Genomic DNA, 21,887 nt, shown 5'->3' with positions numbered 1-21,887 from the left:
TACATCGATGTTGTCGCCAGTGGTCGGCGGAAGGTGCACGTGCCCGTCGACCTGGAACCGGACCGCAGCGACGCACGGATGCACGCCAAGACCGTAGGATCCTACGCAGTGCCGTAGGGGACCACACCGCCACTTCCCAGCAAATTAGGGACACTGTTGCTCCTGGGGTATCGGCGAAGACCATTCGCAACCGTCTCCATGAAGCTGGGCTACGGTCCCGCACACCGTTAGGCCGTCTTCCGCTCACGCCCCAACATCGTGCAGCCCGCCTCCAGCGGTGTCGCGACAGGCGTGAATGGAGGGACGAATGGAGACGTGTCGTCTTCAGCGATGAGAGTCGCTTCTGCCTTGGTGCCAATGATGGTCGTATGCGTGTTTGGCGCCGTGCAGGTGAGCGCCACAATCAGGACTGCATACGACCGAGGCACACAGGGCCAACACCCGGCATCATGGTGTGGGGAGCGATCTCCTACACTGGCCGTACACCACTGGTGATCGTCGAGGGGACACTGAATAGTGCACGGTACATCCAAACCGTCATCGAACCCATCGTTCTACCATTCCTAGACCGGCAAGGGAACTTGCTGTTCCAACAGGACAATGCACGTCCGCATGTATCCCGTGCCACCCAACGTGCTCTAGAAGGTGTAAGTCAACTACCCTGGCCAGCAAGATCTCCGGATCTGTCCCCCATTGAGCATGTTTGGGACTGGATGAAGCGTCGTCTCACGCGGTCTGCACGTCCAGCACGAACGCTGGTCCAACTGAGGCGCCAGGTGGAAATGACATGGCAAGCCGTTCCACAGGACTACATCCAGCATCTCTACGATCGTCTCCATGGGAGAATAGCAGCCTGCATTGCTGCGAAATGTGGATATACACTGTACTAGTGCCGACATTGTGCATGCTCTGTTGCCTGTGTCTATGTGCCTGTGGTTCTGTCAGTGTGATCATGTGATGTATCTGACGCCAGGAATGTGTCAATAAAGTTTCCCCTTCCTGGGACAATGAATTCACGGTGTTCTTATTTCAATTTCCAGGAGTGTAGTTCCCCGCCAAGAATAAGGGCCTGGTAGAAATTTCGCCGAGATCGTGCAGCCCACATAACATAATTTCCAAGCGTTTCGTTCATGACAATTCTCAGCCGCACTCTGCAGAGGCAGTTAATATGTTCCTGCAGCGTTTTCGATGGGAAGTGTTTGATCACCCTCAAGACAGCCCGTTACAGGGTAGTCCTGAGTTTCATTTCTGCTTACATGAACCGCTTGCTATGAAGACATTTTGACACGGAAACCAGCTGTAGACGTGCGTAGAGAATTGGCGGAAAGCATAGGAGACCCCCTACTACGACAAGGGTATTGGAAAGTTGGTACAACACTACAACAAAAGTTTAAGACGGAGCGGCGACTATGTAGAGAAATAGCTGTAAGGTATAGCTAACTACACCCAATTTTTTTATTTTTATTTTACTGTGGTTTTGATTTCGTGACCGAACAGAACTTCCTATCCTAATAGCCCTCGCAGTAAGCTAACTAACTGAGGATAGTAAGGCTGCAAATCATTATCCACTATTATGGATAAAGACTCTAGTCCACATGGCTGTAATGGGCAGTACATCCTTGTCCACGGTGACAGTTACACACCAGAGCACTGTGACGGTTGTAGACCTGTCTACATAGGTGATTCCAAGCACTCTACTGTGACCTGGACCGGTACAACACACGCCACGTCGTCGACTTCCATTGTTCACAAGCGACGACGGCCCAGAGCGTAACCAGTAAATGAACTTCGTCGTTTGACATGATGAATGGAAACAGTCACGTACAGAAGCTTGTGTAAGTGTTAGCAACTACTATGGCGGCAGTAGTATGACAGACAACATTATTGAGCGTCATAGAGGACAATGTGTGATGATTCTCCGAAAGTGTGGCTTTGATGAAATAGCGACGAAAGCAGACGATCAAATAGGTAAGAAGACAAGGCCTATCAGAAATCTTGGATAACGCAGAAGATACTGAATTTAACAGATGAAAGAAGGAAATATAAAAATGCTGCAAATGAAGAAGGCGAAAGGGAACACAAACGTCTAGAAAATGAGACTGACAGGAAGTGCAAAATGGTGAAGGAGGAATGACCAGTGGACAAATGTATGGATTTAGGAGCATATTTCACTACAGGAGAGAATTATACCGCCTATAGATAAATTAAAAAGACCTATGGAGAGAAAGGAAGCTGGTACTGACAACTGGGAATATTAACGAACAATAAGTTTAATGAGTTACGGTTGCAAAATACTAAACCGAATTCTTTACAGAAGACTCGAAAAACTGGTAGTAGATGACCTCGGGGAAGATCAGTGTGGATTCCGGATAATTGTATGCACGCGCAAGGCAATACTGCTCCTGCGACTCATTTTAGAAGATAGGTTAAGGAAAGGGAAACCTACGTTTATATCATTTGTAGACTTAGAGAAAATTTTTGACCATGTTGACTGAAACACTTTCTTTGAAATTCTAATGGAGGCGTGGGTAAAATACAGGTAGCAAAAGGCAGTTTACAGTTTGTACAGAAACCAGGCGGCAGTTATGAGACTCGAGAGGCCTGAAGGGAAGCAGTTGTTGAGAATAGAGGGAGATAGGGTTGTAGTCTATCCCCAATGTTATGCACTTTGTACACTGGGCAAGCAGTAAAGGAAACCAAAGAAAAATCTGGAATAGGAATTTCTCCCTGCAGAAATAAATGTTTGAGGTTTGTCGATGACATTGCAATTCTGTCAGAGACAGCTAAACACTTTGAAGAGCGGGTGAAAGGAATGGCCAGTGTCTTGAAAGGAGGGCATAGATGAAAATCAGCAAAAGCAAAACGAAGATAATGGAAAGTAATCGAATTAAATCAGGTTATACTGAGAGGATTAAATTAGAAAACAAGACAGTGGATGAGTTTTGCTAATTGCGCAGCAAAAAACTGATGATGTTCGATGTAGTGGGGATATAAAATGAAGACTGGCAATGACAAGGAAAGGGTTTCAGAACAGCACATTCCAAGCCGTCTCAGGTATGCTCAATAATGTTCATGTCTGGTGCGTTTACTGGCCACAGACTTAAGTGTTAGGAAGTCTTTTCTGAAAATATTTGTCTGTAGAGCAGCTATGTATGGACATGAGACATACACGATAAACAGTTTGGACAAGAAGAAAATGGTTCAAATGGCTCTGAGCACTATAGGACTTAACATCTGAGGTCATCAGTCCCCTAGAACTTAGAACTACTTAAACCTAAATAACCTAAGGACATCACACACATCCATGCCCGAGGCAAGATTCGAACCTGCGACTGTAGCGGTCACGCGGTTCCAGACTGAAGCGCCTAGAACCGCACAGCCACAACGGCCAGCGGACAAGAAGAGAACTGAAGCTCTAGGAAGGTGTAGTTACACGTACATCCACTCAGTGCAATTTGAAACGAGAGTTGCCCAACCAGGCAACATGTTTTCAGTCATCAACAGTCGAATGTCGGTGTTGATGGGCGCAGAAAAGGCATACAGTTTTGTGTGGTGCAGTCATCAAGGGTCAGTGTGTGAATGGTTTGCACGCTGACACTTGATCAAATGGTTCAAATGACTCTGAGCACTATGGGACTCAACATCTTAGGTCATAAGTCCCCTAGAACTTAGAACTACTTAAACCTAACTAACCTAAGAACATCACACACACCCATGCCCGAGGCAGAATTCGAACCTGCGACCGGTTCCGGACTGCAGCGCCAGAACCGCACGGCCACCGCGGCCGGCGCTGACACTTGTGATGGCCTAGTTGATGACCCAGTATTGCTGAAGGGTTGCACTTCTGTCATGTTGAATGATTCTCTTCGGTCGTCGTTGGCTCTGTTCTTGCAGGATCTTTTTCAGGTCGCAGCGACGTTAGAGATTTGATGTTTTACGGGATTCATGATATTGTAAGACGTCGTGGTCTCCTGACCTTCATTGCTTACATATTCTACCCTCAAAATCATATTACTCACATCAAGACGCTTCATTCGAACCTAAGCTCGATAAGATAAAGTCAATGTTGTATAAATTCATGTAAATGATATGCAAATAACTAATAAATCGCAAGTGCACACCATGGTTGAAGTGCTCGAAGCTGGCGTACACACAGCCATTCCAGACATGACGGTCACAGGAGTTTTTAGTTCAGGAGACGCAAACCGCACAACAGGGCGCCAGTCCCTTCAGAGGACAAGTCAATGCCAAAAGCCGAGATGACCGCCCTTGGAGGGGACAGTGGGTGCCCGAGTGAAAGGGGGAATGACCCCAAGTTCGGCTTAAAAGCAAATTCCGCTACATTGTGTGGGAGTGGCCAGCCTACGCATTCTTTACACATAGCACGCAGTTTCAGAGATTTTCACAGGGAGACAGCAAATGCCAAACGCCAATGTTACGGATTTCAGGATTGTTTGCCTTAAACAAAACGTCATTCTCCCGTTTTAGAAGAGCCATGCTGATTGACAGACGATATTTCTGACGCCTTGAGCTGAAGGAATAATGGAAGAGATCGAAAGATATACCCCTTCATGTCTGGCATGGAGAGGCGCCGTTCCGTTGTCGCTCTTAGAGCGAGGAAAAAGTCTCTCCTCAGTACTTCACTGGGAGAGCACCTCTGTCGAGAGCGAATCGAAGTGCTACTCTATATTGAGTCCTTGCAATTAAGCGTTGTTCACTGTGTGGGCCGGCATACTTATTGTGCGGTGTGAATGGACAGAGTTATAGTTAAACGCCTGCGAGCGAATTTTGAGTGGCATTGCGGTGGACTGATTATCTGACTGGTGTACCACACGAATAGTTGGACTAGCGGCGAATAGGAACCCTTGACTTCATCAAGGCATAGGGAGAGTTTGATTGGCGAAGGTCAATCCAGATAGAACGAGAGTTATCTTATTTGTCAGCAGCGAGCGGTGCAGACAGCAGTCATCGCAGCTTATGGTATTGGCGCTACAGTTATTGCGAGCCCCATATTTCCTCCACAACAGTACACTTTGCTGCATTTCACACGCGACCGCCTCGACCATACCCAGCAACATTCTAAAGGATAATTATTCAAGTTGAGTAGGTGCGCCTCTCAGCCATTCTGCCAAGTCATCAACCATCTTAAACTTTGTATAGAAATTTGATTAGCAAATCCTATCCTTGAGAGGTAACTTCACATTCCGAAAAGAACTAGGATGTAACTTGTTCAATTCATAACGAAAAGTGCCATTGTGATTTTCGGAATTCTTGCAAAATAAATCATAAATTTCGTTAGTTTCATGTTTTTCTTACACTAACTAGCACTACTCCAGTACCCAAGTATCCCACTAGTTACGTAAGAAATTTTGTGATTTTTTGTGTCATTTCCTTACAGCGGACGACTCCAGAAGATATTTATTGCTGAAAGTTTTTCAGGTATTTCTCTTTAGAACGTTAGGAGCTTCTCTCTAACTTCTGTAGTAGTGTGGGGGTGGAAATTGCATCTTGCAGGAGCCACAGGGTAAAAGGTACATCTCAGATTAATTCGTTGTGCAAAATAACAGAATAACAGATCAACCCCACACCTCAGAATATTCACGGCACATTCGTGAAATGGTCGTACTGGGAACACCCCACTTAATCGCTACCTCGGAGACGCTGTGTCCCATTGGTCGTCCGCTGACTGTAACATCACATTCAAACTTACTTAAATCTTGATAACCCGCCATTGTAGAAGCAGTAACCGATCTAACAACTGCGGCACACACTTGTTGCCTTATACAGGCGTTGCCGACCGCAGCGCCGTATTCTACCGGTTTACAGTTCTCTGTATTTGAATAAGCATGCCTATACCAGTTTTTTTGGCGCTTCAGTGTAGGTTGAAGTAGTTCTTGGAAGATGAAGATGCTTGTACAGATTACAGCTTGGAGAGCTGCGTCAAACCAGTCTTCGGACTGGAGACCACAGCAACAACAACATCATGCTCTGCAAGACTGTCTCGACACTTATATTTATATATTGAATGTAATCTGTAGAGAAAGTTAGGCGTTGCACCGCAATTCATATACCAGATATCTTGAAAGGTTGTCACAAGATGAAAGACAAACTGAATAATCCCCACCACCACTGACTAGAAGCGTACAGTCTGTAAAGAGGGCCCTGCGAGTATGAAATCCTTCTTCAAACAGCCACACATGCCGCATTTGATGTTCCCCATTCGTGTTACTTATCACCAATTGAGAATAACAGGGATATGGCTGATCGATAATAACTGCTGGTTCCTTCTGGACACGCACTTATCCCGTTTGGATTCAGAATCTTGAGAAATACATCCAGGTCCTCTTTAATTCAATGTCGTACTGTTCAGAGTTTCAGAATTCAGCTGAGAGTAGAGTCAGACTGCAGCGAATCCTCAAATTCAGAGATATTGTACAGCTCTGTAATGCTAACAATTATACAGAGTGGTCAGAAACAGCCTGACAAGCTTCTAAGGATGTTGCAGAGCAGGTTGTGCTGAGAAAAAATTGTTAAGAAAAATTAGATACGTTGCGCAAAATTAATTACCTTTGGAATTAGCCAATCAGCCCGTTGTGCGTGCAGATTCAAGCGGACCACCAGAGACGCTAGCGATAAAAGTATTCTTCGTTTGGTCTCCTAAAATCTAACAAGTAAGCGACACAAAAACTGGAGATGGGATGGTAGTAAGGATTGAACCCGATCCAAAGGCTGAGCACTCTCGTGCACTACCATATAACTTTGTCTTAGCTCCTGCAACAACCTAATTGGCTAGCTTCAATACTAATTAACTAGGAAACGTGAAACATACCGACTTTTTTTTACAGGTTATTTCTCACCACAACCTACCGTGCAACACGCTTAGCAGATTTTAGGCTATTTCTGTCAGTCCTGTACATCATGGACTTCATCTGTTCCACAAAATTCTGTTCAACTTCGTGCTGAAAATTGTGTCAACTTTACTTCAGAATATGCACAGGACACAGCCACAAGTCACGTATTATTTGATTTAGGTTGACCGGTTTCGCTAGTGAAAAACGAACAACATATGTAAAGTGTGTTAGCGATGGTGTCAAACTGTCTTCAACTAGGAATCTGCTGCCACCAGGGCGATAAAGATCCGCGGTTGCTACCGTCTGATGTGAGGAACGGGTCAATCCAAATAATACTCGACATGTAAGTGTGTTTGGACGTTAGTTACAACAGTCGATGCGATGTCTGGTTTTACTATTCCATTGTTTTCATACTGCGTAACAAGTACGTAAACGCTAGCAGTAGTGTAACAATCTCACTGGCACAATAAAATGGACACTCTATTACGTATATGGCACCTGCCATTAAAAGAGAAAACATTGTTTTGAATATAAATAACTGTAATCTATGTGCAGGGATGAAGAGACCTATACGAGGAACAATTCATATTGATTCCAAATTCTATTGCCTAAATTGCAATTTCATTACAATTGAATGCCTTCTGTTGTGAGCTACAGTCAGCTAGCTCCAATGTGACTGACTGAAGCGCCTATGATCGCACCCAACAAAATTTAACATCAGTCCATAGATGTAACATGAATAAAGTCTTGGTCCAATTCTTTGCACGTAGTCGACACGGGCTGGCGACTACAAAGTCTTCCCTTCGGTGAACATGACAATAGTATTTCCGTTTTCTGCCCATAAAATAAAGAAACTATTGTTTTTATAACACCAAACTGTAGATAAGAACAACAATAAGTTTGTTTGACGACTGTTACTAGCGACTGATAAACTGACCGAACCGGTTAACTCCGGACGTAAGACTTACCACTTCATTTTTCACGTAGATTTTCTCATCTGATCCCCGTGTAGAAAGGGGATTAATGTAATGACTGAAATGAGTCTGCACCACGTTTCTGGTGCTAATGAGAGAGAAGAGAGTCCGAAACTGGATACTGCCACTGAGCCTAGACTCTAGACTGCCACCAAGAGCGGAAATTCCGTACCTTTGTACATCTACATGCAATTTTTTGTTATTTTGTGCGTCTTTAGATGTATCATAGTGCATGAATGCATGCAAGTTTTAAGATGTGACGGTGCACAGAAATTTGGGCTCTGCTTTTTAATGAAAAAACGTAATATTTCCATGTTAACAGTCTTTATTTGCAACGAGAAATAAATATTTCATACAGTAACAAAACAGACATTTTGTCTTATCCAACTGAAAGAAAAATAATAGTGATTTCTGGCGTTGCAAATTCAATGACAAGTAATTTATATTACGTGCATACTACGCAACTTGTTGCAGAATGTAAGATGGACTCGAGTTATCTGACAAATAATTTCCTAGCGAAGGTTATTCGTTTCATGTATTAATAACTCATAGAAGTAGGAACCGGAAAATATTGTCAGGACAGCAAACACCAGCTTTTGGTCCGGAGTTTAATTTCAAACTTCCATCAGTTCAATGCCATTTTTTACTCGAATTGACTGCTAGTCTCTCATGTTTACTTGCAATTCTTTTCCTGCTTCGACAAATTTTTAGGCCATATTGAACTAAACTGGACGTCAATCAACGGAATTCCAGTTTCTTCAATTTCCAACTTATCAAATTTACACATGTCTAGTTAACCAGTGAAGTAACATCTAGATACATAATAAATTGTAGTGTTTCCGACAACTACTTGATCTGAGAAAATTCGGATGAAAACTGTACGAATGAAAAATGTATTAAGAAAGAAAATTCCTCAGCCAATTTTTCTTGGTATGGCTTTTCGTGTAAATCCACACAGCTGGTAATTTTATTTCAAATTTGTGCAATATTTGTAGTTTTCGGAAACAATAACGTGACTTAAAACATGCTGTTTATCCTCAAGAGAGTGAATAATATCTGGGATAAAAACAGTTTTGCTTGTGCCTTGAAGCTTTACGCTCAAATAATTGAAATTCTGACACATATCCGTAACAAAAATCAATGTTGTAAGACACTTAACATCAATTTATTGTCAATATTGCACAATTTTCCCTCAATTGGTAGAAAAGCCTCTTTTTCTCACATAAACCACAAATCTTTGAAATTTCTGGCTGCAGCTCAACCAGCGAACATTGTTATACATCAGCAAGACACTGTACGCCAAACTGACTTCAAATAACAACGTGTCCAACCCTTACATGCATGCGATGTATATGGTTCACTACTTTTGTAACTACGGCCATTATATTACCAGGGAAACGAAATCACACTTTGCATATAGGGTTTGTGGATGTATAACGTAGTGCAATTAAAAAATAGAATGTCCAATATGTGCCAGGAGTAAATTAATAAAATCATTATTTTAGCCCACCGTATTAGGGGCATCATCATTCATTACTAAAGCAATGTAGCTCAGAGCTATTTTTGTTTCACTAAGGGAATTCTTAACAGCCACACAAATATCTCTGCCATTAGTTGTTGATAGCAACCACATTACGACAATGAATTCTTCGTTGATATTATTTACGGAACAATATCGAGCAAATACAGCTAAACCGGCAGATTTAGTTACATGTGTACTTTCGTCAATACACAGAGAAAGATGAGGAGAGTACCTAATGTCACTTGTTACTTACAGTTTCCGCCAGTTTTATGATTCTGTCTTTCATTGTGTTTCTAGATAAATGAATATTTTTAATGCTTTCAGTCACCTTACCTTCGTTTTCGAATATTCAGAAACCAATTGGCGCATGCTTCCTTCAAAAATAACAGGTCGACAAAAGGTTTACCATACCGGTAATGACATTTGCAGCCAAGAAACTTGAGGCACTGGTATGACAGTTCTTGCTAATATACTTAATCGCAGATGTCAACTGTCTATTCCAGTCTTTAATAGCAGATACAACCAGTCTTTAATAGCAAATAGAACGAATTCCTTTTGCTCTGGTTCGGTTATTGCCAAGAGATATGTAATTTGTTACACAGCGTCCTTCTATAGACAATATTCGACATAAAATGGTCCTGGAATATAAAAAACAAGACGCTTTATTCCCTTTATTGACCCTAGCAATACCGAGGCATTTTCAATAACGCGCATTGCCAAGTGCAGGGGAGGGGGGAATGGGTAGTTTAGGGCTCCCAAAAAAATAAAGGAAACAAAAATTCATTAATTTTTGTTGGATAATATTAACGGCGTACTTTTTGAAGAGGCACAGATGTGTAAGTTGGGTCCAGAACCTGAAAATACGTTTTAGCACCCTCTTAGCCGTATCAACTCACTTTCAATAACGTACTACCGACTTCATCACCATCGCAAAGAAAATTTTTAAAAATGAAAATTTCATTCATTGTTGTTGTTGTTGTTGACCTTTACCCTCAAAATAGGTTTTAAAGAGATATACTGATGTGTAAGTATGGCCCTGAACGCTGAATAGACATAGATTGTAGAAAATTACAACTGCTACTGAGACCTATATTTTTGGGTTACATTTAACTGAAAAATTTAGAACTTATATGGATTCAGTTACAAGAATGCATTAAAAACAATAAACATATTTTTCAAAAATTTTAAAATTTAAGGTAACTGACTAGTTTACAGTATGTGACCCACAGTGAGTTAACATGACTGAAGCTATGTCTTCTGCAATTTGTATGATGCCTAGGCACCAACAGCTCATTCACGATGAACTTCGGTACAATGACTTCTAATGTAGATGAACAAATGAATTATTTCGGTTAGGTATGTCTAAATAAATTCCTCATTTAATGCTGTGCCCAATACATTTGGTCGCGTACCTTCAGTGGCATAGGTCTCATTGGTTCACCATCCCTCACCTAGATTGTCACCCAGAGCGGCGTCCTGATGCGAGAAATAGTAGAGAGTATTACATGCTCACATTATGGAGAGATTTAGAATTTAAAGGAAGACATCTCTCCATTGAAAGACAGCATAAACTTTGGTTCTGGTGATTCGAATTCAAGGTAAGTGATTTAGAAGTTCATCAGAAAGGGAACTACATTAAGTTTCATTTCTCTCCAGTCACTGTAAATTACTGCAGTAAGTACAGAGGTATCTTTGTTCAAATTTTCAAATGTGTGTGAATTCCTAAGGGATTCAACTATTAAGGTCCTCGGTCCCTATACTTACACACTACTTAAAATAACTTAAACCAACTTATTCTAAGAATAAAACACACACCCATGCCTGAGGGAGGAGTAGAACCTCCGGTGGAAGAGGGCGCGCAAGCCGTGACATAGCGACTTTAACCACGCGGCCAGTATCTTTGTCAGTAAAATGATTCAGCATTATATTTCAATATTCTACATACCGTATTGAGCTATAAACGGAACACATAAAGATTTAATGCATTCAAAAGAAAGCTAACAAGCCATTTTACTTACCCCATTGAGTCTTGTTGACATTCTCTCCCCTGTAGTCGAACTCGTAGTAGTAAGTGGGTACGTTGGAGACTTCAACCACTTTTCTGACAAAGGCATCAGTCGGCTCGAAATTCTGGATGTCGTTGTTGAACTACCAACATCAAAAGTATTTTCATGAGCCGGTGTGAAACTGGGTCACAAACAATGTAACCGAAATAGTGTTGCGGTGCAACAAGATGATAGAGAAGTGATGTTTTGCTAAAATTTAGTTTTGAAATGTTTAATAAATGTTCAGTTATGGATAAATTATATATAGCAGTCGTTTATGAGTACCTAAACTAATGAATGTTTAACTAAAAATTTACACTATCACTAGTGCATAAATTCTTGATGTGCAAAAATGTTAATATCTCTGTAATGGTTTCCATTGAGAACAACGTGTCTAATCCAGAATGAGATTTTCACTCTGCAGCGCAATGTACGCTGATATGAAACTTCCTGGGATATTAAAACTGTGTGCCGGACCGAGACTCGAACTCGGGACCTTTGCCTTTGGCGGGCAAGTGTTCTCTGTTGGTAGAGCAATTGCCTCCGAAAGGCAAAGGTCCCGAGTTCGAGTCTCGGTCCGGCACACAGTTTTAACCTGTCAGGAAGTTTCATATCAGCGTACACTCCGCTGCAGAGTGAAAATCTCATTCTGGAAACATCCCTCAGGCTGTGGCTAAGCCATGTCTTCGCAATATCCTTTCTTTCAGGAGTCCTAGTTCTGCAGGGTTCGCAGGAGAGCTTCTGTAAAGTTTGGAAGGTACGAGACAAGATACTGGCAGATGTAAAGCTGTGAGGACGGGGCGTGAGTCGTGCTTGGGCAGCTCTGTTGGTAGAGCACTTGCCCGCGAAAGACAAAGATCCCGAGTTCGAGTCCCGGTCCGGAACACAGTTTTAATCTGCCACGACGTTTCAATGTATCTAATGTACAATACTTTCAGAGACAGTTGTAAAATAACTGCTGCAATCAAAGATTTTGCCTGAATTATTGTTGATTTTGACTAACTCATTGTTTCGATATTAAACTTGGAATCAATCAAACGTGAGAAATTCCACTAGATTCTTCTGTGAAACAAAGGTGACCAAAATAACTTGAACAAATATCGTGGAATTTCCTTAGTGACATCTTTTTTCAAAATATTCGAAAATTAATGTACTCAACAGTAGTCTCAATTTCAAGTAGAAACAATTTTCTTAGGATACCACGGTTTGGATTCCAGAAGGTTAATGAATGGGTAACGAAATTTACATATTTATTCACTAACTATTAAAAGTGTTAAATAATAAATCAGCGCCAGCTGGTAATCTTTGTGATCCTTTCCAAATATTTGACTTTAACTTTTATGTAACTGGAGGTTTTACAGGTAACTAGTTTGAATAATAGTTAACAAACCGAACGCAAAAAGTATAGAATAGTTCAGAAAATGTTGGAAAGATAAAAAGTTTTACTGCCTGGGGAGAAATAATGAAAGGAGTCCCACAGGATCAGTTTTGAATCGACTCGATGTTTAGCAGAGAAAACTGAAATTCTGCAGACGTTATTCGTGTCACAATATGTCACGTTAGAGACAAAGCAACAGAAGAATATGTTAATGATGTTCTCGAAAGAATTATTATGTGGTTCTCTGAAAATAGATTCGCGTGAAACTCTGTCAAAACGCACTATATTCAGTTCCGTACAACAAACAGAGTCATACCAACAAATGATGCAGAGCGTGAACAGGAGTCAGTGAGTAGGGTACACGCTCCAGATTTCTAGGAGTACATATTGATGAAAACTTGAACTGCAAGACGCGTATTGCTAAGTTTCTCAAACAATTTAGTTCAGGTGCTTTTGCTCTCCATGTGATTGCTAGACTTGGAAACAAAACAACTTGCTGACATAAGTAGCATATTTCAACTCAATAATGCCTTACAGAATAATTTTTTGGGGTAAGTCATCACTTAGAAAGAAAGTAATTTTAGCAGGAAAGGTAGAGTAAGAATAATACACACTGTTCAGACGTGGTCGTCTTTAAGGGGCCCGACATTTTAATTGCACCGTCACATTACACATATTCGCTATTGAAATTCGTCATAAATAATCCATCAGAGTTTTAGAAAAATAATGATATCGGGACATATAACACAAGATGAAGAAATGACATATTAAAGCTGTCAAGGGCTCAGAAAGGAGTCCAATATCCAGCAACAAAAACTTTTGATCATTTGCTCCATGGCATAATTTGTCTGAAAGGTGATAGAGCAAGTTTTCAATTTAACCTAAGATCATTACCCCTGGACAGCCTCTTGTATCCCAAGGCCGAATTTCTATTAAAAATAGTAACCTGAGAAGAATTTTAAAAAATACGTCATTTTTAAGTGTAGTAACATGACTACTACTAAAATTAAAGTTGCCATTAATGCTGACACTGAAGATATAGTATGCATTCCTGTAAATTGACTCGTTACACTTCAGTTTGACGAGAGAATTGTTCAAATGACCTATGTAACATGTAACTAACTAACCCCCCAAAAAGCAAAATTATTCATCACATCGGTCAGGTCTTCTTTGGCAACAAGCATGTTACGTGCTACGAAAGTTACGCAATATGTACCAGAAAGATGGAAACATTTCGGTGACAGTGTAGACAATATGAGTAAAATTGCTGCAGTAAGAGGTTCTCTCGGCTGGAAAGCTGTGGTGCCCTGGCATATGGCAACGAATGTTACACAGAGAAGCCTGTTGAATGTTCTTGCGCTGATGTCGAACGAAACTGGATGGATCTCTGTGAAACTGGTGGCATATAACAAGGCATTAGGAACACTGTGAACGCTGAAGCTGAACGCATTCAAGACGCACATGAGGTACAGGAGCTACAAATGCAGGAAATTACGAAACAGAGATGTGGACGCTTAAGCTCAGGTCAATTGAAATTATTAGAGAAAGAAAAGTCTGAGAAATCAAAGCAAAAGTCTGGAAAACGGTAACCAACAGAGGAATGGAAGCAGAGGAGGGGAAAATAGTCTATTCTAGAACCAACAACCGGTTGCCCTGAGCAGAATATTTGACAGCTTACAAAAATTCCCAATTCTGTGTACAATAATTTGGATCGACGACTGTGAACTCAATAATTCTCCGGTGCAAAATTTTGATGGACGGGTTAAGCTATCCGGACATACATCAAATATTTTCTGAATATGCCGAGAAATTCAAAGATTCGTTCTGATCGGAAAGGAGATAGGTACACTCTCTGAATATTTTTGCACGAAATTTACTATTCCCTATTAGAAACACAGACGAGATTACCTTGGCAGTCGGATAGAGCATGGTAGCTACATCAGATCTTGAACGAGAAAGACACAACCATACGATTTCTGAATACCTACCGTTCCTAAGTGAAGAGATAATTATGATAGGGCTGGTTGGCACCACTGAATACGAACCATCTTTCTCAAGAATAGAGATATACTGAAAGAACGCTCGTTAGAAGAAGTGCGAGGGAGCCTGAGGGAGAATGGCCCTCTAACATACTCGAAAACGTTAACTAATCGCTCGTTAGAAGAAGTGCGAGGGAGCCTGAGGGAGAATGGCCCTCTAACATACTCGAAAACGTTAACTAATCGAATAGAAGGGACGGAAGGCGACACACAAATACATAAAATCGAGGGATTATGAGTTTCCCGGGGCAAAAATTTCATAGCATAACGGTTAACATGTTATACACACATAATGCGCCACGTGAATTGTAGGAAGAGACTGAGAAAAGAAATAATGAAATTTTTAGCTACAGATCTTCAGTTCCCGTTGGTAAATACAGAGAATAATTGTGGGTTACTGTTAGATATTAACAGTGAGAAAACAAAAAGACAGGTGTTTGGATATATTAATACTCTCCCATTGGCAAAGACACAAATACTGAATGCGCTGGGATAACACACTGTAACCATTCCTGCATATCTGAGATTTGGTAACCAATTACGTAATATTGGTTTATTAGTGTGAGAAAGGTTAGTGATACTTTCAATTTTAGCAGCACATTGGCTAAGGGAACCAAATTTAGACCTTGAGAGGGTCTAAGTCTACCAATGCTAGAAACGTAGGTTTGCCTTTCCTTAATCTATCTTCCAAGATACGTCGTAGGGTCAGTATTGCCTCACGTGTTCCAATATTTCTACGGAATCCAAACAATCTACCCCGAGGTCGGCTTCTACCAGTTTTTCCATTCGTCTGTAAAGAATTGGCGTTAGTATTCTGCAGCCGTGACTTATTAAACTGATAGTTTGATAATTTTCACATCAATCAACACCTGTTTTCTTTGGAATTGGAATTATTATATTATTCTTGATGTCTGAGGGTATTTCGCCTCTCTCATACATCTTGCTCACCAGGTGGTAGAGTTTTGTCAGGAATGGCTCTCCCAAGGCCGTCAGTAGTTCTAATGGCATTCTGTCTACTCCCGGGGCCTTGTGTCGACTCAGGTCTTTCATAGCTCTGTCAAACTCTTCACACAGTATCATATCTCCCATTTCATCTTCATCTACATCCTCTTCCATTTCCATAATATTGCTCCTAAGTACATCGCCCTTGTATAGACCCTTTACATACTCGTTCCACCTTTCTGCTTTCCCTTCTTTGCTTAGAACTGGTTTTCCATCTGAGATCTTGATATTCATACAATGGTTCTCTCTTCTCCAAAGGTCTCTTTAATTTTCCTGTAGGCAGTATCTATCTTGCCTCTAGTGAGATAAGCCACTACATCCTTACATTTGTCCTCTAGACATCCCTGCTTAGCCATTTTGCATTTCCTGTCGAACTCATTTTTGAGACGTTTGTAATGATTTTTGCCTGTTTCATTTGCTGCATTTTTATATTTTCTCCTTTCATCAATTAAATTCAATATATCTTCTGTTACCCAATGATTTCTACTAGCCCTCGTCTTTTTACCTACTTGATCCTGTGCTGCCATCACTATTTCATCCCTCAGAGCTACCCATTCTTCTTCTACTGTATTTCTTTCCCCCATTCGTGTCAATTGTTCCCCAATGCTCTCACTGAAACTCTCTACAACCTCTGGCTCTGTCACTTTATCCAGGTCCCATCTCCTTAAAGTCCCACCATTTTGAAGTTCTTCAGTTTTAATATCCAGTTCATAACCAATAGATTGCGGTCAGAGTCGACATCTGCCCCTGGAAATGTGTTACAATTTAAAACCTGGTTCCTAAATCTATGTCTTACCATTATATAATCTATCTGATACCTTCTAGTATCTCCAGGCTTCCTCCATGTATACAACCTTTTTCTATGATTCTTGAACCAAGTTATGCTCTGTGCAAAATAAAGCGATACAGATGGCCATACCATAGATGGAACCACTACGGAGGGGTATCTGTTGAGAGGCCAGACAAACGTGTAGTTCCTGAAGAGGGGCAGCAGCCTTTTCAGTAGTTCCTGGGGCAACAGTCTGTATGATTGACTGATCTTGCCTTGTAACACTAACCAAAACAGAATTGCTGTTCTATTACTGCGAAGGGCTGAAAGCAAGGCGAAACTACAGCCGTAATTTTACCGAGGGCATGCAGCTTTACTCTATGGTAAAATGATGATGGCGTCCTCTTGGGTAAAATATTCCGGAAGTAAAATAGTCTGCCATTAGGATCTCCGGGCGGGGACTACTCAGGAGGACGTCGTTATCAGGATAAAGAAAACTGGTGTTCTACGGATCGGAACGTGGAGTGTCAGATCCCTTAATCTCGCAGGTAGATTGGAAAGTTTAAAAAGCGAAATGGATAGGTTAAAGTTAGATATAGCGGGAATTAGTCAAGTTCGGTGTCAGGAGGAACAAGCCTTCTGGTCAGGTGAATACAGGGTTATAAATACAAAATCAAATAGGGGTAATGCACGAGTCGGTTTAATAATGAATAAAAAAATAGGAATGCGGATAAGCTACTACAAACAGCATAGTGAACGCATTATTGTGGCCAAGATAGACACGAAGCCCATGCTTACTACAGTAGTACAAGTTTATATGCCAACTAGCTCTGCAGATGACGAAGAAATTGAAGAAATGTATGATGAAATAAAAGAAATTATTCAGATAGTGAAGGGAGACGAAAATTTAATAGTCATGGGTGACTGAAATTCGGTAGTAGGTAAAGGGAGAGAAGGAAACGTAGTAGGTGAATATGAATTGGGGCTAAGAAATGAAACAGGAAGCCGCCTGATAGAATTTTGCACAAAGCACAACTTAATCATAGCTAACACTTGTTTCAAGAATCATAAAAGAAGGTTGTATACGTGGAAGAAGCCTGGAGATACTGACAGGTTTCAGATAGATTATATAATGATAAGACAGAGATTTAGGAACCAGGTTTTAAATTGTAAGACATTTCCAGGGCCAGATGTGGACTCTGACCACAATCTATTGGTTATGAGCTGTAGTTTAAAACTGAAGAAACTGCAAAAAGGTGGGAATTTAAGGAGATGGGACCTGGATAAAGTGAAAGAACCAGAGGTTGTACAGAGTTTCAGGAAGAGCATAAGGGAAAAATTGACCGGAATGGGGGGGAAAAATACAGCAGAAGAAGAATGGGTAGCTTTGAGGTATGAAGTACTGAAGGCAGCAGAGGATCTAGTAGGTAAAAAGACGAGGGCTAGTAGAAAACCTTGGATAACAGAAGAAATATTGAATTTAATTGATGAAAGGAGAAAATATAAAAATGCAGTAAATGAAGCAGGCAAAAAGGAATACAAACGTCTCAAAAATGATACCGACAGGAAGTGCAAAATGGCTAAGCAGGGATGGCTAGAGGACAAATGTAAGGATGTAGAGGCTTACCTCACTAAGGTAAGATAGATATTGCCTACAGCAAAATTAAAGAGTCCTTTGGAGAGAAGAGAACCACTTGTATGAATATCAAGAGCTCAGATGTAAACCCAGTTCTAAGCAAAGAAGGGAAAGCGGAAAGGTGGAAGGAGTATATAGAGGGTCTATACAAGGGCAATGTACTTGAGGAGAATATTATGGAAATGGAAGTGGATGTAGATGAAGATGAAATGGGAGATACGATACTGTGTGAAGAGTTTGACAGAGCACTGAAAAACCTGAGTCGAAACAAGGCCCAGGGAGTAGACAACATTCCATTGGAACTACTGACGGCCTTGGGAGAGCCAGTCCTGACAAAACTATACCATCTGGTGAGCAAGATGTATGAGAGAGGCGAAATACCTTCAGACTTCAAGAAGAATATAATAATTCCAATCTCAAAGAAAGCAGGTGCTGACAGATGTGAAAATTACCGAACAATCAGTTTGATAAGTCACGGATGCAAAATACTAACGCGAATTCTTTCCAGACGAATGGAAAAACTGGTAGAAGCCGACCTCGAGGAAGATCAGTTTGGGTTCCGCAGAATTACTGGAAAACGTGAGGCAATACTGACCCTATGACTTATCTTAGATTAAGGACAGGCAAACCTACGTTTCTTGTATTTGTAGACTCAGAGAAAGCTTTTGACAATGTTGACGGGAATACTCTCTTTCAAATTCTAAAGATGGCAGGGGTAAAATACAGGGAGCGAAAGGCTATTTACAATTTGTACAGAAACTAGATGGCACTTATATGAGGCGAGGGGCATGAAAGGGAAACAGTGGTTGGGAAGGGAGCGAGACAGGGTTGTAGCCTCTCCCCAATGTTGTTCAGTCTGTATATTGAGCAAGCAGTGAATGATACAAAAGAAAAATTCGGAGTAGGCATTAAAATCTATGAAGAACAAATAAAAACTTTGAGATTCGCCGATGACATTGTAATTCTGTCAGAGACAGCAAAGGACTTGGAAGAGCAGTTGAACGGAATGGACAGTGTCAGGAGAGTATAAGGTGAACATCAACAAAATCAAACGAGGATAATGGAATGTAGTCGAATTAAGTCGGGTGATGCTGAGGGAATTAGATAAGGAAATGAGACACTTAAAGTAATAAAGGAGTTTTGCTATTTGGGGAGCAAAATAACTAACGATGGTCGAAGTAGAGATGATATAAAATGTAGACTGGCAAGGAAAGCGTTTGTGAAGAAGAAGAATTTGTTCACATCGAGTATAGATTTTAGTGTCAGGAAGTCATTTCTGAAACTATTTTTATGGAGCGTAGCCATGTATGGAAGTGAAACATGGACGTTAAACAGTTTGGACAAGAAGAGAATAATGCTGAAGATTGGGTGGGTAGATCATATAACTAATGAGGAGGTATTGAATAGGATTGGGGAGGAGAGAGGTTTGTGGCACAACTTGACTAGAAGAAGGGATCGGTTGGTAGGACATATTCTGAGGCATCAAGGGATCACCAATTTAGTATTATTGGGCAGCGTGGAGGGTAAAAATCGTAGAGGGATACCAAGAGATGAATACACTAAACAGATTCAGAAGGATGTAGGTTGCAGTAGGTACTGGGAGATGAAGAAGCTTGCAGAGGACAGAGTAGCATGGAGAGCTGCATCAAACCAGTCTCAGGACTGAAGACCACAGCAACAACAATTCATTATCATTTATTAACATTCATTATCATTCATTGTCATTTATTATCATTCATTATCATTTATTATTATAGACCTATATCCACTAGAAAATTTCGCCAAATTACAACATGATAATGTTTCGAAAACTGTACTTCTATTTATTGTTATCATTTATTATTTATTCAAGATGTCTGGTTTCCTCGGTGAGAAACGCATTTTCCTTACATCCATAACAAAAGTCTATCACAAGTTCAAATCCCATTACCATGATTGATGACATGTACGAACTTTCTACGTCACTTATCTTTTTTCACTGGTAGCCTATCATATTCGCATCAAAAAATAAACTGCACTTATAGTAACGTAAGTCATGTCCCTTGATTTTGCAGGGGGGAAGGGACTGAAGACTTTATTTCAAGCAGTACGGTCATCACTTTTTCTCCAACAGATTCAGCACACACGTCTTTGATATCGCAGTGCAGTCGCCATGACGTCCACGCTCCAACTGAATTAGTTCAAATCCTCACCACCCCCTGGCCAGCGCGCGGAGACACTGCCAACGCCTGTCACGTGAGGCGGCCGCCCGCGCTGGGCTGCCGGTACGCTGGGGGGCGAGCGCAGTGATCGCTCCCACGTCGTAAACATGTTTTCGCTGGACACACTGGAACTTGCCGAGTTTGACGTCACAGCGGTCCCTTGTCCACTCACCATGTGTATTCGTCGCCTCCGCACGTTTCCCGCCAAAATTGTTTGCCTTGAAGCTGAATCACACAACAGTCGGCCATTCCCTGCCACACTTTTGGAGCCAAAGTTGTTTTCCTGGGCACGTTCAAACCTGTCGATGCCGACTGCTCACCGTGCACCACATGTCTTTGTGCGAGCGAGAACGCATTGCTACACTTTTGGCGGCAAAGTTTGCTCTACACTGTTATCCGCCGTGCCTATATAACATCGCGTTTGGGCCACACTAGTACGCTCGCTAATTGACTCTCTCTCATGCGCGCGTAATAATTATACAATCGCTGCGCCGCCGCCCCGCTTACGTCACACACCCTCCCTACACGCGACGGACATAGTCTTCTCTAAATACGTAAGTACTTAATTCCATTTCGTTTTTAATCATATTAAATAATTCAATTTACAACTTCATATACGTATGCAAAGGTGTTCAACTACCTAATTTCAACCACTTTTCGAGGACGAGACAAACACCTCTTACTAGGAACCAGCGCCGAGTTTGAAATCTGACAGTATAGAAAGGTCACTTCTGCTTTCTCTACCAACCTAATAAAATTGTTGGAAATAAAGGGCACCTGTACTAACCTCAGCCACCCGACCGCCACGTCCTCCTAGGAACCAGCGCCAAGTTTGAAATCTGCCATTAAACAAAGCTCACTGGCGATTCCGCCACCAACCTTATCACCGCTAAACTAAGCCACCAGCACTCAACCTCTTCATACCCGTTTTGGGTAAAAGGACTCACCCTGCACTAGGCCCATGGATGGAGGAACGAATTTATTTTGTTTAGGAATGGAGTATATATATCACACCGACATGTTCCGTACCATACAGATCTGCAAAACACTCCTACATAACTCATTTATAATGCTCTAGACACACACTTGCTAATTGTAAACAGTTAAAAATAACTCATAGCACAGCCTACAGACATGCGAACCGCTCGTAAATAATGCAAAACATCATCCAAATAGCCAAACAACTGCTAATTTTCGGAAATAATTTCAGTGCATAGGCTGATGCGACATATCTTTTTGAAACTCTTACTTCTCATAGGTTTCGATATGTAAGGCTGACCTAAGGCATGTTCTGAACTCCAGTAGTGCACTACACTTGGCAACACAACCACACCCATCAAGATATTCAATCCAATCCAGACCTGTAAATCCTCTACAGATAAATTTGTCCAGTTATTTGTCGACTCACTCACAGTCTGACCAGATTGCCATTATTCCGCAAAAACATCTCAGACTACGCTGTGCTGCTCA

At 41.3% G+C, this 21,887-nt stretch overlaps 1 protein-coding gene across 1 annotated transcript in view; it reads right to left on the bottom strand.

Annotated features, from left to right (window-relative positions):
- Positions 1–21,887, bottom strand: part of LOC126475038 (juvenile hormone esterase-like) — a 133,301-nt gene that overhangs the window by 18,432 nt on the left and 92,982 nt on the right. The window contains exon 9 of the mRNA XM_050102584.1: positions 11,366–11,495. Within this exon, the coding sequence (XP_049958541.1) occupies positions 11,366–11,495 (130 nt within the window). The remainder of the gene's footprint in view (positions 1–11,365; positions 11,496–21,887) is intronic.

This window comes from Schistocerca serialis, chromosome 4, assembly GCF_023864345.2.
Source record: "Schistocerca serialis cubense isolate TAMUIC-IGC-003099 chromosome 4, iqSchSeri2.2, whole genome shotgun sequence".
Taxonomy (NCBI): Eukaryota; Metazoa; Arthropoda; class Insecta; order Orthoptera; family Acrididae; genus Schistocerca; species Schistocerca serialis.
This window is presented reverse-complemented; position numbering and strand designations above follow the sequence as displayed.